The 21,988-nt window shown below is 30.3% G+C and overlaps 1 protein-coding gene across 1 annotated transcript; it reads right to left on the reverse strand.

Annotated features, from left to right (window-relative positions):
• Positions 1 to 5,400: 5,400 nt before the first annotated feature.
• Positions 5,401 to 21,729, reverse strand: LOC145325619 (uncharacterized). The gene is made up of 12 exons (XM_080168581.1): positions 21,689 to 21,729; positions 20,036 to 20,086; positions 19,719 to 19,845; positions 19,408 to 19,497; positions 17,966 to 18,064; positions 17,701 to 17,799; positions 17,410 to 17,508; positions 17,158 to 17,256; positions 16,236 to 16,334; positions 14,505 to 14,564; positions 6,609 to 6,658; positions 5,401 to 5,916 (listed from the first exon to the last, which is right to left on the reverse strand). The coding sequence occupies exons 1-11, from the start codon at positions 21,704 to 21,706 to the stop codon at positions 6,630 to 6,632; spliced, it is 870 nt and encodes a 289-aa protein (XP_080024707.1). The 5' UTR covers positions 21,707 to 21,729; the 3' UTR covers positions 5,401 to 5,916; positions 6,609 to 6,629.
• Between the last annotated feature and the right edge of the window lie 259 nt (positions 21,730 to 21,988).

The following is a 21,988-nucleotide window of genomic DNA, read 5'->3' on the forward strand; positions in this document are numbered from 1 at the left end:
ATGTTAAAGTCAGAGACCTAAAGGGATAAGAAAATGGCTGTTAAATTAATGTACATTACAAATTACCCCTTCTATAGATTTTTGTTGAAACACTCAACCAACCAATCAAAATTGTTGAGCCATCGAATAAGAAAACGTTATTATAAAACTTGGGGAACTAGTGTAATAAACAGCCCAATGACCTCTCCCTCCCTGTTCAAGAACACACTTAACTATGTTGGTGTGAAAATGGTAATTTTGTTTACAACAATCAGAAATAATGTTCTATTTTGAAGGACCAATTTTAACCAATTTTCATCAACTCTCTCTCGAGAAAAAGTTTTTTTTTGGTTTGTAATTTCACAGGGTTCTAGGGATACGCCAATGAATGGTTAATTATTGCATCGTATTATAGACATCTTTCCGCGGATATCAAAATAAAGATATGATTTTTGAAATAATCATGAAACATTATTCTAATCCAGCGGACATTAATCGGTTTCGAAGCCATACTGGAAATTCTTTTCTTCTTTCTCCAAACTTATATGCTCTGTTTGTATATAGCTTTTAATTCTTAATGAAAAGTTACTGTATATTTATCTAAGACATTCCTATATCCCTAGGGAGTGAGGGGATATTGGTCTTTAAAATGTACTGGTGCCCAAAGTTTGATAACAACGTTTTTTATTCATTAAATCATAAACTTTGAAAAATTTTGTTGAATTTTGATTGGTTGGTTCTAAACTAGTAGTATCCAAACTTTTCAACCCAATAACTTTAATTTAACACAAGAAAAATCTTGTTTATCAACATTGGGGATGAATAAATTTTATCGTCCATTTTCTTATCTTTTAAGATCCCTGACTTTTTAAGAAAAAATCGTGGTTAAAAGGCACTTTAGCTTAAAAAGCTTAAGAGGATAAAAAATAACAAGGATGACAACATCCATAAAAGCGAAGCGCTGAAACGGTAGGACAAACGGACATTAACACTTATATAGTGTCAGAACTGAATGTTGAATGGGGTAAAATTTGGGGTTTCAATGTTTCAGGGGTAAAACACCCCTTAACCCCACCCTAGGACGTCTATGAAAAGAACCATAGCTTTTTTTCATGGAAAAAAAATAGAAATATCATTAAAGCATCGTTAAGTCTTAACCAATTTTACATTTTAAAGTACTAATTGCCTCGCCTCTAGCCTCTAGGGATTTGTGGGGCACAAGAAAATAGATGAAAACCACCCCAAGATATTTATAAAACTTCATTGAAAAGTAGATCTTATTCGGACCACCAATTTCCGAAATCTTAAGCATCAGACGAAAAAAAAAGCTTAAAATTACAAAAATAAAAAAAATAAAATGTTTTTGTGTTTAATAATCCCCTAAAAGGTTGCTATTATGTTGCTTGAATATTTTACTTTGATTAAAGAAATTATTAAAATTATCTAATTTTTTTTATTTAAGTGTTTATTAATATGAAAAGAATAAACCTAATTTTTATATTTTTATACTTTCATTATTTTAAAACAAATCTTAATATTTTATTTATTTTTGTAAGTATATGTTATAAAATGATTTATAAAATATCTATTTCCAAATTACAATATTGATCAGGGGGGGGGGGGAGGGGACATTGAGCTTTTTTTTACACTAGTCCCCAAAGTTTTATAATAACGTTTTGTTATTCGTTATCTCAATAACTTTGGGGACTTTTTTTAAATTTTGATTGGTAGGTTCATTAAGTTCAGTTTCCAAATGTTCAAACCACTAATTATAATCTACAGGAGGGTTAATTTTGTGTATTATTATTGGGGATGAACATAAATTTATTGGCCGTGGTGTTATCCCTTTAGATACCTGAATATTGATACACATATTATTTTCAAAATATTTAGGTTATTGTAAAAATATTCTTCTTTAATAACGTAAAAACAATTACCTACAATTCTATATTTTTTTTATTGAAACAAAAAATACTTAATCATCTTCAAAATAAACCACAAAACTAAATAGACTAGTTTAAATAAATAGAAAACTCATAGCAGCGATGCTACCTTCTTACTTTAACTGATATAATGGATTTATTATTACTTGAATCTTACACCAGATTATCATATATTCTAATGTGAAAGTTGTGGCTGGCTAAAATAACGAACCTCCCTCAACCCTCCCATCCACCCTCTTTACCCACTTCACTCATATTGGATAAACAAACTGACCAAACTGTCAATATATTCACGTATAGTGTATCCTTTGTAATACTTAACAAAAATATTAAAGTATTTGAAGACAGTTTGATATAAGCATAGCAGTTGATACCAAACATTAAAAGGTTTTTTTTTCCATAGATTTTTATGTTCATATTCTCAGCTAAGAGATTTATTATTCTAAAAACTATTCTAGTAATTTTAACTTGCTTTTGTTGTACTTCTGTAAAAGCACTAGTATGTCTGTCTGTCTCTCTTTTTATGGTCTGCTTCACTGTCTCTCTGGATATATTTAACTTGTAAAGCTTTTTACGAGTTACAGGAAGGTTTAAACTATTTTGGGGGATGTTTCAGGTACCTCTAATCTCCAAAGGGATGCAGCCGCTAGTTATATCCTAAAATATAAAGTAATAAGCTTTTTTGTTTGTAGCGAAGGATATAGCTAACCACTGAACCGATATGGTTCTCTTTTAAAGCTAAGCTTTGTATAGGCCCTGAGATGGTTTTAGGCTATTTTATTTTTATAAATAAGTCTGGGTATGGTTTTAAGCTATTTTTCTGCCCTCATATAGCTCTTCAAATGTAGAGCCCCTAGATGCTAGGGGCGCAGCCGCTAGTACTATATAAAGTATCAAATATTTAAATGATTTTTCTGAGAATATGAAAGTGTAAGATAAAGGGGAGAGATATAGTGTGCAATTTATTACCTAAAATTGTCAAATAGGAGAAAATAAAGATTCAGATAAAGAAAAATATTTGATTTTACTCAGTGTTTTTAAGAGCGAAGCTTTTCGATAATTAGGGTCAGTCCGTCCGTACGTCCGACCGTAACGGATAGATTTTTTCGTTAATTTAGGAATGTTAGAATTGTCCCATCAATTTCAAACTATGCATGATGATTCCTGTAGTAGTTAGGTAAGATTTATAAATCGTAGCAACTCTATAATCATTACCAGAATGTCCGTACGTCTATTTCCAATATGTTGATTTTAACTTTTTTAACAACAATTTTTTATGAGATAAAATCATCCGATTGATCTGTTTTTTTGAGTACTGATTTCTATTACAATAAGGTACAAAATTATGAGTGAAGCAACTCTATAATCAAATCCTAAAAATGTCAGTATGTCCTTCAACAGTATTCTGAATTTAAGAAGTTTTGCAACAAATTCACGAATAATTTTCTCAAAACTTATATATTTCTATTTTGTATATTAAGTTCTTACACTCTACAAGAGTTAAACTTCGTCTGTCATACCGTTTCAGAGCTTCGCTTTTATGGATGTTGTCATCCTTGTTTCAATATATGTAATTTGATTATAAGTTTTGTTTAGAATTGATTATAGATAAGGAATATTAAAATTAGTGAGGGAGGGGATATTGGGCTGTTTATTACACTAGTCCCCACCCAAAGTTTTATAATTACGTTTCTTAATTGTTGACTTTCGGGACTTTTATTGAACTTTGATTGGTTGGTTTATCAAGTAGAATGCCCAAACATTTCAACCACCTATTGTAATCCACAGAAGGGTAATTTTGTGTTTCATCATTGGGGATGTATATCAATTTATCGTCAATTGTCTTATACCGTTAGATTTCTGATTAAAATGATAGGGTAGCTCTCCTGTCATAGAGTGGTTTTAGCTTTTAATAATGATAAACAAAAAGGGTTAAGCTTTGCCTTGGTCATGAAATTTCAAAAGTCTTTTGATATGTTCTATAATTATGGTGCATTATTTGCCACTTTTCTGCACTACCTCTCCAATTTCGGTAATGCTCTATATTTTGGTCCGTTGGGTGATTCAAGGATGCTGGATGTCTAGATATCTAGTTATCTATGAAGGTAGGTAACTATAGGGTTGTCAAATTACACTTTGGGACACCCTGTAAATGTGATTTTTGCGTCTGTAGAGCTAAAATTTGTTCAAAATTGACCTTTTTTTCCTTCAAATTTCTCTACTAACCTAACAGTTTAGCAGTTAGCAAAATCATTTGGTACCAACACACAAAGACTCAGAGACATTTTGTTACTTTTATATATTTTTAGTATATTTGAAATAATTTGTGAATATTTTTGTAATAATAGAATAGTTATTTTTTACATCGTATCATAAATAGCTTTCCCTGGATATAAAATGTACAATTACAGGATTAAAACCAGTTTTTTAGACCCGAGATGCTTAAGGCACAGGCTAAAAACTGTTTTTAATCTTTAAATGACAATTTTCATATTTGTATCAATCAATTCCGGGTCAGTAAAGCATGCCTGAGCAAATACCAAGGTAATTCCAAATGTCCGTCCGTTAGACACAAATAGGGGGAAATGTGATTGTTTTAGCTCCAGTTCAAAATACAAGGCTGAAACTTTGTGTCAACATTCCCATTATTATGGAGCTTAATTAACTATAAAACATCCAAAGCAGTTGGACTGCTTTCAAGCAGCTTTTTAGCTGCTTTTATTTTTCACAACTAATTTTCTCGGCTCCTGTAAAAGATAGAAGGCTAAAACTTCTTGCCAATATTCCCTTCATTATTCACCATAATTAGATATAAAATCTATGTTAGTTTCACTGCCTTTAAACAGATTTTTAGCTGCTTTTCTAATTACAACTTTCATAAGCCTTTTTTAAGGTTTTGTGATTTAAGTTTTGCAAATTCTCTCTGTTTCTTTTTTTGATATGTTACAGATAATCTGCTCTATAGCTCACTTTGTTATAATACATACATAATATTTTTTTTGACTTTGCTACTTTGGGTGCTGTCATCTTTGTTTTCTAATTTTTATAATTTAGGGGCTAATTTAAAAAAAATCTTAGAGGGAAAAATATTTTATTACAAATAAAAACTAATTTAAAAAAAACACAAATTTAGCTGCAGACATGCTTTGTACAGAAATCAAATCAAAACATTTTTAATAAGTATTTAAATCTGTCTTTTAATCTATGATTATCATGAAATTTGAAAAAAAATACATGCTAAATGCAATTATAATAGATAAAATAGCGCAGCATTCAAGAGATTTTCAACATTTGTATAACCTTTTGAAAATTATGTTTAAGAGGTGTATCACAAAATGTTTACTTTTTAAAAAATCCTTCAATAAGAAAATAAGTCTGCACAGTTAATCTGTTGTTGGCTGTATGCTAGTTAAACAATCATGACCAAAATATTCACATCCTAGTTATATAGTTGATATGCTTGATATAATATCATATATTTCTAGTTCGATTTTATTTATTAATTTTTTGTAGAAAATTTAATAAGTATTACTTGTATACCTAAAGTAAAATAGAAATAAATAATCCTTTGAATTTTAAAGAAATTAATGATTTTAAACCATGCTTACCTGATTTTTTATCATGGCTTAGAACCTGTTTGTATTCAGTGGATTTGGATTCTAAGCCATGATGAAAAAGGTTTACAAAAATGTATAAGAAGAACTTAAATATAAAGTAATAGTGTTACAGTACAGTTTTATCAATTAACTAAAAGTTTGAATATAATTCTCATTTGATTTTATGGTTAGTTTAGACCAATTAGAATTCTTGGTTATTTTAAAGCATTTTTAAAACAATTTTGCTCTCACAGAAAAGCTAAAAATTTGAAAAACAATATAGAGATAACATAGAATAAGTACCTAAGAGAGTTAGTAATATGTTTAATATTCATTTATTTTCTTTGAAACATCGAAGATACACAGAGAAGGACCTTAGATCAATCAGCTGATTAGTCCTGAAATATTATTTATAATAATAAATATTATGTATAATTAGAATATCAGATATGACTATACGAATGTGAGATAAGGAAACAGAATAGCAGAATAAAATTACAGTTTTGATAAAATAATAATTGTTCATTCAATACAAAGTAGAATGATGTCTGTCCGTCCGCCTGTCCCTTAAGATCCCAGTGACCACAGAACAGATCAGATTCTACTCTTCAGGGAATATACCTACTGGTCCTGTGGTTGTTTAAGGCTATTTCATTGGGGGGTTGGTCACCCCCAACCCACCCAAAACTGAAAAATACCCCCCCCCCATTTTTTTATATTTTTTTTAAAATTGTTGTTGTTGCACCAGTGCAGTGGTACTTAACTTTTTTAAAAAATGTGGTAGTTGTTGCACCAGTGGTATTTAAGTTTTTAAAAAAATGTGGTAGTTGTTGCACCAGTGAAGCCTCTAGAGCCTAGGGGCAAAGCTGCTAGTAAATAAATATATTATTTAAGATTAGAGTAGTCAAAACCATATTATTGTCTGCAGCTTAGGATTTTGATAACTACTGAATTGATAAATTCTCCATTTCAGGAGAGCATCATATAGGTCCCATCGAAATAACTTGAACTTGCTTGACATAAATAGATATATATTATCTAACTGCTATGTGTTTTAACCTTTTAATATCTATTTTTATAAAAATCTTACCTGTTTATTCTGTCAATATTTTTACTCCATCTCACTTCCTCTCTTAGCTCCTGTAATTATATTTTGATTAGGGTTGGGCCGGATATTTTTTTGGCCGGATACCGGATATCCGGCTGATTTCAAATGCCGGATATCCGGTAACCGGCCAACGCCGGATATCCGGCAAATATCCGGTTATCCGGCCAAATTACCGGATATCCAGCCGGATAACCGGCCAAATTACTACATATTAAAGTATCAAAAAAGGATATAGTCCCTTTTGTGGCAATGCACCTTAAGGGGCGATTCGTTGTATTTTTAAAATTGCTTTTAATAGGTTATTTTTGAACATATCAGTTCAGCGGTTAGCGAGATCCTTCGCTACAGACAAAAAAAGCTTACTACTTTGTATAATAGGATAAAATTAAGATTAAAACTTAAAAATTAAGTAAGTATTAAATGATCTTTCTACTTAGCAAATAAATCTAATGAACTATTACTTCCCTCAATCTGTAATATCAACCCCTAACGGTTAGAGGATGGGCGGGGATGTGGCGTTAAATGCCTCCCCCCCCCCTCTGTTTTTTTCTATCCCATTTTCTGTGTATAAAAGGTAGAGGGCTATAACTAAGTGACTTTTGAAATATGGGTATGAGACATAACTGAGAGTTGAACTTTTTTTAATCCCTCCTTCCTGGCGGGCACAGGATGCCAGCAAATCTGGCAAGGTCATTCAGGTAAAAAGTAAAAATATTTTTTTACTTAAACAAAGCATTTCATGTTATCTAATACTAAAATATCCTATAGTCTTACATTCTTATATGTAATATAGGTGTTCAAGTTGATTTCAGGTTCCAGGTATAATCCTGCAAGTCCTGAACCTTCAGGTCTCAACTTGAAGACCGCAACTTTTTACTTGAAGATTTCAAATTTTAAACTTAGGCTTTTTTATATATCTTCATGACATATTACAATTTCATAAAATCCGTTGCCGTTTACCTGCAAACTGTCGGTTTGCTGCTGGCAGCTGCCAAGTACTGCTGCCACCGCTAAAATTTATGTTTTGAGATTTCTAATATAAAATTTACATAAAGATAAACATATTCAGAAAAAATTGTTCTTCTATCTTCAATAATAAGAAAATTACAGCCATTTAAGATTAAAAAAAACAGAGATTTTTGTTGTAAAATATAAAAGATTATATTGCCGGATATCCAGCCGGATAGTTTCAATATCCGGTATCCGGCCGGATATCCGGCCCAACCCTAATTTTGATAACATTTTAAGTTTAAAGGGCGAATATAGGTTCGATATGATATGAGCTTATATCAAAGGTGCCATTACATACTTTTAGAATATCTATGCCAAATTTAAAAATTCAAAAAAATCCTTAAGTAGATTTTGCAATTTTCTGTTTCAATTGAACATATAATAAATGAGATTGCCGACAAAATCGTTTATTTTAGCCCTTTACAAGACTTTTTTTTGACTATTTTGCTTAAGTTTGATTGACTATTACATTGGCACGCACCTTAAAAGATAATTTAAATGTTTATTATTTTAGATTATATACTAGTTTATTTAATTTTTTAAAAAGCATAAAAATAATTTGCGTAGAAAGGCGTCAGGAGTATTGACAGGGTAAATAATACGTCTTAAAGTTTATTTTCTGTACAGAGATCTTTGATTAATTCATGGTGATATAAACAACCCTTCTGTACGCATTTTCAACACACACACACACGGCCACAACAAAACAGGGATTTGAAATCATTCTTCCTCCAAGAAAATTTTATCGATTAATTTTTTTTACTTTTTACATTATTTGATGTTTTTTTTTAACTTTTAAATAATTTAATGAAGGTAGAAGGAGGGTATATTTACCCCTGATTAATTGGTTTCCACGTTATTATGACTATCATTTAACGAAAGCTTTTTAATTCAACCTTGCCACGAAGCCTTGTGTGATGCTAGGGTGTTTGAGTTCTTAGGGAACCACACTAATTCCAAATTTTTTTTTCGAGATTGACGGGTTTTAAGCTATAAATAGACTTATACAATTGAATATGTCAATATTTTTAAGTTATTTATAATCTATGGAATTGCACCTTTGATATAAGCTCATATCATATCGAACCCATATTCGCCCTTTAAACTTTTTTATAGTTATTCAATATTCATTAATCTTTAAGAATAAGACAATGGAATATAAATTTTTAAACATCCCAAATTATGTCAAAAACAGACCAAAACGGTCAAAACACGCAAAGATGTATTTAACCCATTAGTGACGAACTGGCTTTTAACACCCGGTTCCAGAAAATGCAGAAAAAAACCAGTTGTCAGTTTCAGGATTGCATCATGCTCGCATGAGCCTATCCTTTACTGCGCTGTTTTTCAATTCCCCCCAGATAGAAGCGTTTCTATCTATTCGGTCGGCCACAATATTTCATCGAAAATGGGTGAACCAAGAAAAACAAGGTGATTTAAAATACCCCTTCTAACTTTTTTGTTTATGAAGTAAAGTTAGTGATTTTTTTCGTGAAATTTAAAGTTTATTGGCAACTACATTCATTTGTGAAATCGTTTTATTCAAATTATTATTTTTTATATGATTTTTTTATCAATTAATTATGTTCTATATAACTCCGGTTCGGCGTGAGTAAAAATACCCGCTAGTTTTATTGCCCTGCTCGGCATGAGTAAAGATACCCGGTTTTAACTTTTCAACCATTAGATATATTAGATATTTTTTATCATTTATTATTCTCTTCAAATGTAAAAATTTCTTTATTTCCCAATGATAAATATAATTGATAGATAGATAAATAAAAGGATCGATAGATAGATAGATAGACTGATATATCACAAAGGCTCTAGCTACTTATAAAAGCGGGAAGTTTGTAAATATTTTACTCAACACACTAAATCGTTACAATTTTCATGAGAAATACGCATTTTATAAGGCATAAAAAACGCTCTAATTTTCGTTCTATTTAACGTAATTTTGTAATTTTTTTTGCTGGTTATTTCATTTTACATATACTTTTATCATTTTATCAAAAAAAAATTTATCTTTTTTCATCATTTTTTGGAGAAATTAATGCTTAAACTAAGGGTATCTTTAAATGCAAAATTGACGCACTTAGAATTAATAATGCGTATTGAGTACAAAGGGGGGATAATTTCAAGACATGCATGTTCCAAAGATATCTTTGTTTCCATAAAATTTTAATGTTTAGTCCAACGGAGATTACCCTGAAAATCATATATCAATTTAGGAAGATAATTTTTGTAGAATAGTTACTGAATTTACAACTTTATGTTCTCTAAAAGTATAGTTAAGATCAAAGGCGTGCAAAAGGTTGGTATAGGGGTTGTTTACACCACCCTTGTAAAATTAAGGGGGATGGATACACCTCCCTAGGTGTCCACCCATGTCCACCCTCTTGACAAGAGCCTACACCCTCAGATACACCCCTCTATAAATTCCAAGGGGGTATAAAGGAAATAAATTTACACCCCTTAAAATAAAGTGGGGTTGGGGGTGTTTAAGGAGGGTGTATTTAAGCAAGTCACTGATTCAGATAATTCTATGCTATCTATTTTTAGGTAAATTAATTACCAGACTTTACTAAAAAAAATCTTGCAATATTCTGTACAACTTTTAATTAGTAAATTGAGACATGAGGAAACTCTCATACATATGTAGGGGGGGGGGGAGTTAATGCAACCATCCCATAATCAATTAATCCAAATTTTGTTATGAAAATTGGCATGTGTAATCCTTAGTAGGTCTGTTTTTCAAAATTTAACAAAAAGTTAAGCTTAAGGGGGGGGGGGGGGTTAAGGCAACCATCATGTAATCAATGCACAAATGGCACCTAGAATTAAAATTTCATTACAAAACTTGGCATGAGTAATCCTTGGTAGATCTTTTTTCCCAAAATGGAACAAAAGTTTGGAAAAGTAATGGCTAAGGGCTGTTTGCTCAGCTGTTTAGCCATTTTTGGGCTATTTTCAGGGCAAATCCAGCAATAATTACGTAGGAATCGTCCATTAGGGATAGGTTTTAAGGGGTGTTGAGCTGAAAAATACTACCAAAAATAGTGGCAGCTGGGCAATGGCTTATAAGGATATAAAAAATTGAATATTTCCATGGAATTAAACTTTTCTTAATTAACATTATAACTTTATGTCATGGACAAGGACATATTACTAAAAACACTTTTTTAATTTCTAGATTTTGCTGTCATAACAGCTGAAAACTGCCAAAAATGGCTGAGAACAGCTGTCAACAGCCAAAAGTATATATTGTAGATTAAATCATCCCACCATGAAAAAATTTTGAAAAAATTATGCCCCCAGTAAAAATGTGGTTGATTTAAGCAAAAAAATGACCCATGCTAAATATTTTTTTCTGTGATGCAATAATTGTGACCTCACGAGCACTTCAAAGTTTTTGAAATCTGCAAAAAGAATGTTTTTTTAGTTCTTTTGTGTGATCTCAATTTTAAAGATTTTTACAAAATTTCAATTCTAGTATGTCAATATAAACCTGAAATTTACCAAAAAAATGGAGCAGTCTCAATAATAACATATGAAGGTGTAGCAAGAAATCTGCAAAGTCAAATTCCATTTTTGCAGTTTTTCTTACCTAACTTAAAAAAAATTTTAATTTTGTTTTTCTTTTAGATGCAGTAACTACTGGACCAGGTAGTTAAAAAATTTTAGCTCAATATATATCAATTTTGCCCACCTTCCAGCACCAAACCCCCCTTTATTGATGAGAAGACCATTAATTTTATTTTATTGATTTTTAAAATACCACAAAAAAATTCATATGGCAGTCTGCTAATGACTGCAGCTCAGCTGGGAGCGGCCAAGAGTAGAATGAGTAGATAGGGCTTGTGACGTGTCTCTAGGTAGGTTTTTAACAATCTGTGTAACAGCCCCAGCTGCCAAATGGATGGACCCCCACTATTTATAGTAGTATTTTTGAGCTCAGTACCAATAAAAACCTACCCCTAGACATGTCACAAGCCCTATCTACTCTTAATACTCTTAGCCGCTCCCAGCCATTTTCAGCCAGTTCTAGCAGCTGGTACAAGAAATTTTAAAAATGGATATTTAAAGCAAAAATATGTTTCAAAAAGTTGATTCCTATGCAATTAATGATAGTTTCGCCCTGAATATAGCCCAAAAACGGCTAAATGACTGAGCCGCCAGCTGTTAGCCGTCACTTTTCCAACTTTTTGTTCCATTTTGGGAAAATAGATGTACCAAGGATTACTCATGCCAAGTTTTGTAACAAAATTCGAATTCTAAGTGCAATTTGTGCATTGATTACGAGATGGTTGCATTAAGCCCCCCCCCCCTCAAACTTGAGTTAATTCCTTTAATGATCTTGATAGATATATGTTTATAACTTTTAATATATTTTACAATAGTTTTTAAAGTTAATGTTAGGAGGGAGATATATCCCAATCCTCTTTTTATAAAAAAATTTTTAAAATGTAATAAATTTCTTATGTAAAGTAGGTTTGGTAAAATCTTAATAAAATCACCCTTGATTTTAGTTAAAGGGGGCTGTTAAAAGTTATAAGTGGGGTGTCAAAAAATTAATGGAATATAACCTGATATTATAAATTAGAAACATATTTTTTATGTACAAAGAGAATAAAGGAACATGTATTACACTTTTCTTCATAGAAGAAATTGAATCATTTTTTATTTGTTTTTTTTTCAACACAAGGTTATTTGTGTATCTCTTGGTACAAGATACCACCATATTATTAGTTAAATCTAATTTTTTATAAATTAAGTGAATAAGTCTGTTAGACCAAGGGTAGAAACTCAGTAGATAGACAGACAGACGGGCAAGAAGAATTATCAAAGTTTTACTAAAATAGACAATTAATTAGATAAAATACAATAGAGAACCTGTGAATGGTCAGACAGACAGAGGGACAGACAGACAGACAGAGGGACAGGTAAATAGTAACAAAGAGTCTTTGAGGCATTAACAAATTACAATTAGGCTATGCTAGATGATTCATTGAAATCCAAAAGAGAGGCAGTTAGACAGATAGACAGACAAGTGGTGGGACAGACAGACAAAAGGACAGACAGACAAAGGGACAGACAGACAAATGGGTATTGCCTAAAACAGTTTGGCTGCTATATGAATCATTAAAACCCACTGTAGAAAAGAAATTTACATTAGTTTCTTATTTCGATACTCAACGCCCCCCCCTCCCCCACTCAAAGGGGTTTATTATTTCTTAATATCAATAAGTGACTTTTCAGCTTAATAAAATTGAATGCACTTTTTATTTCATCAATTTATCTTAAATAGAACGAAAGTTATTATCATTTTATTGTCTACAAGATATATGCTTTGAGTAAAAATCCACATAATTGTCAGTAAAAACGTCATATTTATGCATATTTACACAGGAAATAAATTTTAAAATTGTATTTTACTGTAATGAATTAAGGGGGTTGTATGAAATATCAAAAACCTAAAAAAAACCTAATTTGGTTAAATTAGTTCAAGTAATGATTGATTTAGTACAGTACGTATGAATAAGTTGTCAATTTCCTACCAGAGTCCTTGTGATATAGGGATAAGACAATGGCCGATAAATTTATGTAGATTCCCAATGATAATCAACAATTGTTAGATAGATAAATAAAAGGATGGATGGACAGATAGATAGATATATCTTGGTTTAGACTTTATTACATAATTATTTTTAAGGGGTGGGGGGGGGGATATGCAAATTTGATGGTTTTAGGCCATTTTTGTTATCTTGATATTACTGTATTATTCTATTCTTTTGTTTGTGATATTTTTAAAATATTTTAGGCCAAAGATATGTGTTAAGTCTTTTCTAGTCTTTCCTTTATCAATAAAAATTATATTTTTTTATATATTTTTCAATTACTGATACTACTAGAATAGTTGCTACTCTATAATTCACTTTGGACGTTCAAAAATTACATTATCAATATCCCTCCCATTATTATCAATACAAATATTAGCAAAAGTTTTAAAACTTCCTCGAAATGGGCTTTTTTAACTGAAAAAGGCAGTACCTATAGCCAAAATCTTAAATGTGATATAAATTGTTTTGTATGTTAGTTGTAGCTCTATCAATTACATGAGGTTATGTAGTTTTCAATTACAAATCGTATCGTAGTTTTAAAAAGTGTTCATCTCACTTTGGGCGTTCAAAAATTACATTTTTAACTTTTTGGGCCAAAAAACCGGGTATTTAGGTCGAAAACAGGCTTTAATGCCGGGGGAAAGCACCAAAAAACGCCAAAAACGGTTATTAATGCCAAAAGGTTTCTTTACTCGCGCCGAACTGTTTTTTTTGCAACTTTCCTGTGCACGCCACTAGAGCAAAACAAAAAAATTGGAATTCCGTTTTTACCATTGTAAAGCTTCCCTGAGATTTTCAGCTCGATCGGTCCATAAAAGTGACGCTCGGCACTAATGGGTTAAAGGAAGGTTACAAGAAATACACCAATCTAACTGTTGAAATGTAGATTAAAAGAAAAATTAAAAGAAAAAAATTAAAAGAAAAAAATAAGCAAACATGATAAATTATAACATGTTACACATTTTCCTTTAATCTATTTTCTTATATAAGAGGGTGGAGGGAAAGTCAATACTCCCCTTCTGCTTGTGTAAACCTTAGTTTCAAATGGAAGCAGGGTAAAATTTTTTAGGGAGGGTAATGGTACCCTCCCATAAAATTGTTGTAACCTTCCCAGAACCTATGAAAAGCTAAAATGTAAAGGAGAACCTTATCAGTTCCCAAGATCCTTCAGTACACACATTCTAACATAGATTACTTTTATATAAGGATAAAAATCTATATTTATGCATGTAAGAAATATGCTTACCATGTTCTCTAAGTATTTCTGCTATTTCAGTTTTCCAAGCTTTATCTAGCGCTGTATCTCCTAGGAATTTGATAGATTATAAAATACAAGCAATTACTCATTTGGGAACCTGAAGTGATCATGAAGCTGGAAAAATGCTGATATATGTTACAGATTACTGTCTTTTAAGATTATTTATTTAAGAATTAAGTCTTTAAAACTTGCAAGAACCATGCAAGAATATACTGCTTTAACTGCTGAAAGATTGCCATGAGTAGACCCAAATCCCAAAAAAAGTTATAGACATTTCAAAATCATATTTTTAGTACAATGTAAATTTTGAAAGTTTTTCATTGCTAATAATAGAATTTTCATTATCAAAATATGTCGCCTAGAAAGAAAATTATAGGTTTATTTTTGGCAGAAACTTAGGATGCCAGTAACTGATACATTTTTTACAATAAAAACACTCTTCTTTATAGTCAAAATCATTAAAAAAATTCAGTTTAATTTGCCTTGTATTGAGAGTACTGTAGCGAGAGAATGCCAGCATTTAGGATTTCCAGCCAATCAGAAGTCTGAGTCTGAGCTAAGTCCGCTGAACAAACAATTACAGCTGAGCATCTGTATTAGTTACATTAGTTTATTTTTCCCGCATATGATTTTACGCTTTCAAACGCAATTTAAACCAAATTAAAAAAAAAATTTTGACTGTAAAAGGGGGTGTTTTTATTGTAAAAATGTTATCAGTTACTGGCATTCTAAGTTTCTGACAAAGATAAGCTTTTAATTTTGCTTCCAGATGATGTAATTTAATATTGAAATTTCCATTATGAGCAATAAAATCTTTCAAAATTTTCATTGTACTAAAATAATCATTTTAAAATGTCTGTAACCTTTTTTGTTATTGAAGCTGGAGGCTTCAAATTTTGAGTATTGGGTCTCCTCATGGCAGACTTTCAGCAGTTAAAGCTGGGTATTTCTTGCAGGGTTCCTTTAAATCATAAAAAAACAAACTGTCTGATCAGAGAAAAAAATTATCTGATAATGCTTATTGGACAAGACATACATCGTTTTTGCTCAAACTAAGAATCAATCATTATAAAATATATAATCTTGGTTGGGAGGGGGGGGGGGAGGGGTATGGTCTAGTTTTGTTTACTAAAACAAAGCATTTTATGTTGCCAAAATAATAAAATAACGTATAGAAGTACAACATGATATAATATAGGTGATATAAGTCAATTTCAGGTTCAAGGCATGATCCTGAAGGTCTTTAATATTCAAATGGCTCAAGTGACTGTAATTACAAAAATTTAAAATTAAGCCTAAGATCACATGACTTATTTGGTGAAAATCCACATCGGTTTTCCTACCCACTGTCAGCTACCATGTACCATTGCTGCCTCCCAAATTTTTGTTGTTGATAATTTAATGTAAAATTTACATAAAAAAACATTTTCTAAAACTCTGGTCTTCTACAGATTATACAGAAAATTACAAATGATTTAAATTTTTAAGAAAATAAAGACTTAAAAATAAAGGTTGTGAAATGAAAGGGTGAAGGAAGCAAAATTTTACTTTGACCTACTTACCGTAATTTTTTTAAATAAAAAATTTGGCGTGGGACACCCCCAACCCCCTTTTTTTAAGTTGACTTTCCCTTACCTCATATGGCAAAGCCCCTAGAGGCTAGGGGCAAAGCCGCTAGTGATAGAAATATTGTATAAAAATAATATTAATATAACTAACCATTATTATCCTTAGCATTGGTATCAGCTCCGTTTTCTAATAATATCTTCACAACATCAGTATCTCCATACATTGCTGCATATAAAAGACTGGTCCCTCCTAGATATAAATATATTAATATTTATTATATATTTAGTATTGAATTTATAGTAAGATAAATAGATATGTATAGATAATAGATAATTATAAATATAGAAAGTAAGAATATATTTAGATACTATGATTATGATGGAATTAAAGGAACCTTGCTCGAAATACAATACTTTAATTGCTGAAAGACTGCCACAAGTAGACCCAATACCCAAAATTTGAAGCCTTCAGCTTCAATAACAAAAAAGTTCTAGGCATTCCAAAATTACATTATATGTACAATGAAAATTTTGAAAGATTTCCATTGCTTATAACAGAAATTACAATATTAAATTAGGTTGCCTAGACACAAAATTATAACCTTATCTTTGTCAGAAACTTAAATTGCCAGTAACTGTTTATTTTTTTTCAATAAAAACACCACTTTTCATAGTAACAATCTCTGAAAAAATTTTTGTTTAATTTGCATATGTAAGCGTAAAATCATTGCGGAAACAAATGAAACTAAATACAAGCTCAGCTGTGATTGGTTGTTGAGGTGATTTAGCCTTCTGATTGGCTGGAAATATTACAGTACTCTCGGTACAACGTAAGTTAAACTTAACTTTTTAAAAATGATTTTGGCTATAAAATGGTTACTGGTAACCTAAATTTATGATGAAAATAAGCTTATAATTTTGTTTCTAGATTATGTAGAATAATTTCAAATTTTTTAACATAAGAAATGAAAATCTTTAAAAATTTTCATTGTACAACTTTTTTTGTAATTAAAGTGTCAGTGTATTTCTTGCAGGGTTCCTTTAATGTATAATAATAATATTATCTAACTAACCATAGTTATTTTTTGCATTGACATCAGCTCCCTTTTCTAATAATATCTTCACTATATTAGAATCTCCACACATTGCTGCATAACTAAGACTGGTCCATCCTAGATATGAATATATATTTTTATTTAAAGTCAGATAAAAAGATATGTATAGATAATAGATGGATAGAAATAGAGACAGATAGAAGGAAGGATGTATTAAGATATTATACATATGATAGAAATCTTGTATAATAATAATATTATGTAACTAACCATCATTAGTCTTTGCTTTGATATCAGCTCCGTTTTCTAATAATATCTTCACAACATCAGTATTTCCATTACTTGCTGCAAAACTAAGAATGGTCTCTCCTAGATATAAATAAATTAGATTTTATATATTTAGTACTGTCATTTATAGTAATTAAAGAGATGTGTTGTTAAAAGATAGATAGAAATATACAGATAGAAGAAAAGATCAATCAAGATATTATAATATATATATTTGATATATATAATACATATGATAGAAATCTTGTATAATTATAATATTATGTAACTAACCACTATTAGTCTTTGCATTGATATCAGCTCCGTTTTCTAATAATATCTTTACAACATCAGTATATCCATACATTGCTGCATATATAAGACTGGTCGCTCCTAGATATAAATATATAGGTTTATTGATATATTTAGTATTGTCATTTATAGTAAGATATGTTTAGATAATAGATAATTAGAAATAAAGACAGATAGAAGGAAGGATATATTAAGATATTATACATATGATAGAAATCTTGTATAATAATAATATTATGTAACTAACCATAATTGTCCTTTGTATTGATATCAGCTCCATTTTCTAATAATATCTTCATAACATCAGCCCTTCCATTTATTGCTGCCCACAGAAGACTGGTCTTTCCTAGATGTAGATATATTATATTTATTATACATTATAAAGTTTAGAGTAGAGTTATAGATACACAAAGAGATAATATGTGTTAAAAAGTATATAGTAGGCACTAATCCTCTTTCTCACGAGACACAACTTGCACAAAGCTATCTGATTTCATCAAAACAAAAAGACAGAAAAACACAAACTATAAAATTGAATGGTCAATTTAAAAACTAGCAAACCCTTACAATCAAAATTCCAAAAAATACAATCTTTGCTTGACAGAAAGTTTCGAAATAATGAAAGCTTTCAAATCTAACATACAAACTTTAAACAACAGAAATGAAATCTTCAGCAAGTGTCCACACAGAGAAAAGTTCCTTCTTTCAAAGTGCATGACGTGAAACATATTCAAAGCAGTATTTTTTTATATAATATGTATTAATTTGTAAAACTGCAAATGATAAAATATGACCTATTTTTCCCTTTAAAGATTCTCTTTAAACACCTCTCCCTTTTTATAAAGATGCTAATTTCCCCCCGCAGGGGGTACAATTTCCTAACACTTCTTTCTTATTTAGTCTTTTAAAAGGATTCAAAATGCAAGGACATATATTTTTTTAACTCTTATTTTATACATCTTAATTGGAACTGATGATCTATTTTTATAGAGAAACATATGTATTCCATCAATAAAAAGTTAAAGAAATAAACTGTGTTTATACATATAATAAATAAATAAAGTATAAAATAGTATAGTAAGATAAAAAGATATGTAAATAAATAGATAGATAGAAATATAGACAGTTAGGATATAAGATCTTATACATATGATAGAATTACTATTTAGTAATAATATTATGTAAATAACCATAGTCATTTTTTGCATTGCTATTAGCTCCATTTTCTATAAAAAAGTACTGTAACTAAAATTCAAAACTTAGTTGTCAACATTTAAAAATGGTTGTAGTGGATTTTTCTTATGCTCAAATTTTCTACCCTTTGCAAGTATGGCTGTAAAATGCTTCAAGGTTGAGATATAGAGCTAAATTGATTTTTAAATACATTTTTTTGTCACTAAACTGGCCATAGAATCAGTTCTAGACGCCAAAAACCATTTCCAAGGGTATTTTTGGTGTTGGAGGACTATGCTGGTTCATATTAACACATAAAAACAGGTGGTCAGAAACCCTGGAAGAAATTGCTTTTGGACTTACCCTTCTCATAGTTCTGAAAAACCTTAAGTGAGGAAGGTACAAATAAATTGACAAAAAAACATACATACATTGTTCTAATTTGTATTTTAGATTGTTCTATTGTTAGGAAAATTCATTCAAATTAAATTAAAAGGAATGTATAATAATCTTTACCTTCATTATCATAAGCATGAATGTTGACTGCTATGCTTAAAAGCTTCAATACTTGACTTGTGTTTCCAGCTCCAGATGCTTCAATCAAACCTAATGAAAAATAAAACTATTTATTTTGCACCCAAGAAGAATGAATGTATCTTGAATTAAAAAAACAATCCTGCACCTATATTAAAACTCCTGAAAACTTCTGCTGTTTACAAGATCTTTTGTGACAGACACACATTTTAACATAAAAATAAGCAGAACTATTTGTGTCTTCTATGTGGTGAGGTTTATTTTTGAAATAGTTAAAATAAATTATTCATTACCTAACTCCATATTTCTAGCTTCTAGTTCAGTTATAGTTGTGTCTTCAGGAGTTGTTGTATCAAGTTCAGCTAGTGTTGTGTCTTCAGGAGTAGTTATATCTTCAGAACAAGAACCTTCAGTTTTTTCCTATAAACAAATATAATATTCTATATCATATTTTGATTGATCCTTGTATAACATATGTGTGTCTGTGTGTACCACCCCCCTAAAATAAATCACCTTTAGAAACAATTACCCCCATAAAATTTTTTTTACTTCAACTTCATGTGACATTTGAAGCCTCTAGGGGTGTAGCCATTAGTTATTATTAAAGTACCTGCACAGGGAAACACGATAGAATTGGATGTGCAAGTAACAGCAGGAAGACCTTAAAAAGAAAAAAAGATTTTGAAATTTTTGATATGAGATAATATATCTTCCAATATGGCTTTAAAACCGATTAATATATGCAGGATAAAAATTAGTTCTCACCTATACTCAAAAATCATGTTTAGCAATAAAAAACTTTTAAAATTTTCATTGTACTAAAAATATGATGTTGAAATGTCTATAACTTTTATAACACCCCCAACCCCCAACAAAAATGAAAAATCCCCCCCCCCAAAAAAAAAAAATTTAATTTTTTTATCTTAAATTAAAAATGAAGGGGAGAGGCACCCCCCCCCCCAAAAAAAAAAAAAATATTTTTGCTCCCCAAAATTTCTTTTTTACTTTTTCTTTTAAAATCTAAAATAAGAAATGGGGTTATTAAATTCAACTCTCTCCTCCTCAGGTGCTTTAGAGGCCTCTAGGGGCGTAGCTGCTAGTAAACATATAATGTGTTTAAAAAAACTAAAATGAACATGAAAACAAGGATGCCACATCCATAATAGCAAAGCTCTGAAACTGAAGGACAAATAACATTGTAGAGTGTCAAAACTGAATAAGCAGAATATAAATAAGCTGAAATAAATTGTAAGTAAATTTGTTGCATAAATACAGGATACTGTTAAATGACACGCTCACATTTTTTAGTATTTGATTAAAGAGATGCTTTGCTTTTACCTTAGCATAATCAGCATTCCAAGAATTAGATAAATAGTATAAATATATTACATAAAAATTTGTTTGAAAAAGGTTAAAAGTAACATGTTTTAAATGTAAGTACATGTTTTCTGGTAACAATTATAGAGTTGCTATGCTTTCTAAATTGTACCTAACTGTTATAGGAATCAATTTACAAAGTTTGAAATTGAAAGGGTAAATATAACATGTATAAATTAATAAAAAGAGCTAACAGTTACAGATGGAAGGACTGACCCTAAGTATAAAAATTTTTGCTTTTAAAAGTGAATACACTGCAATGGAAGCCTTAAATTAAGCCTTATGTAAAATTTATAGTTAGATAAAATCTCATGTTAATCTAATATCCTTATAATAAAGTTAAAGGATTTCTGTGTGTGTGTCTGTCTGTACCAAAGAATCTCATTAACCACCAAACTGATATGGTTCTCATATACAACGCAGCTTCTAATAGGTCCTGGGAAAATAATTTTTGAGAATGTTCAACAACTCTCTGAAGAAAAATCGCTCATGGAAAAAATACCCTACCCCCGCCCTATTTAAGAAAAATATTTACTTTTTAAAATTAAAAAAAAAATGAGGAATGGTTGACTCCCCCCTTCTCCATCCAATCCCAAGTGCCACTGGAGGACATAGAATCTAGTAAAATATAAATTAAAAGAATATATTGTTTAGTGCTTTAAAAGTATTTTTAAGAAAAGTTGTCACTGTTATACTAGCAGCTACTCTTTAATTTCTAATGTCCATCTGTCTGAATTTTTTTTAGTAATAGCAACAAAAATAAATTTCTACATTATTATTTATCTTTAAGTTTCTTTAAAACTATTTTTAAATATTTCTTGCTTCACTACTTTTGAATGTTGTCATCCTTGTTTTATTAAAAATGAACAAAATACTTAAAACATACACAATTGAGTAGTTTCATGTTGACGTCTTCACTGGTAATATACAACTAGTTATTAAAGCTGGAACTACTGCGTGAAAGATAGATAGATAAACAATTTATACATTCAAAATTTTAATTCTTAAAATTAAGATTTTTTTTAAGTTAAAAGCTTTTTTATCTAGTAGTAAATATTGAGATAAGATGAGGAAACACCGGGGAAACACATTTGGAAATTCAAATTTAAATGACCTTTAGGAACTAGTGTAATAAACAGCCCATTGTCCCCTCCCTCCCTGGCTCCAAAGAGGTTTGTGGAGCCCA

This window comes from Acartia tonsa, chromosome 8, assembly GCF_053477335.1.
Source record: "Acartia tonsa isolate MP-2025a chromosome 8, ASM5347733v1, whole genome shotgun sequence".
Classification (NCBI taxonomy): domain Eukaryota; kingdom Metazoa; phylum Arthropoda; class Copepoda; order Calanoida; family Acartiidae; genus Acartia; species Acartia tonsa.

What these genes read in the sequence shown, in the direction of transcription:
- LOC145325619 (XM_080168581.1), bottom strand. An exon ending in CAATGCAAAGACTAATAGTG is followed by an intron (nt 17,509 to 17,700) that starts GTTAGTTACATA and finishes ATTTATATCTAG; the next exon opens with GAGAGACCATTCTTAGTTTT. An exon ending in AGAAATACTTAGAGAACATG is followed by an intron (nt 6,659 to 14,504) that starts GTAAGCATATTT and finishes ATATAATTACAG; the next exon opens with GAGCTAAGAGAGGAAGTGAG.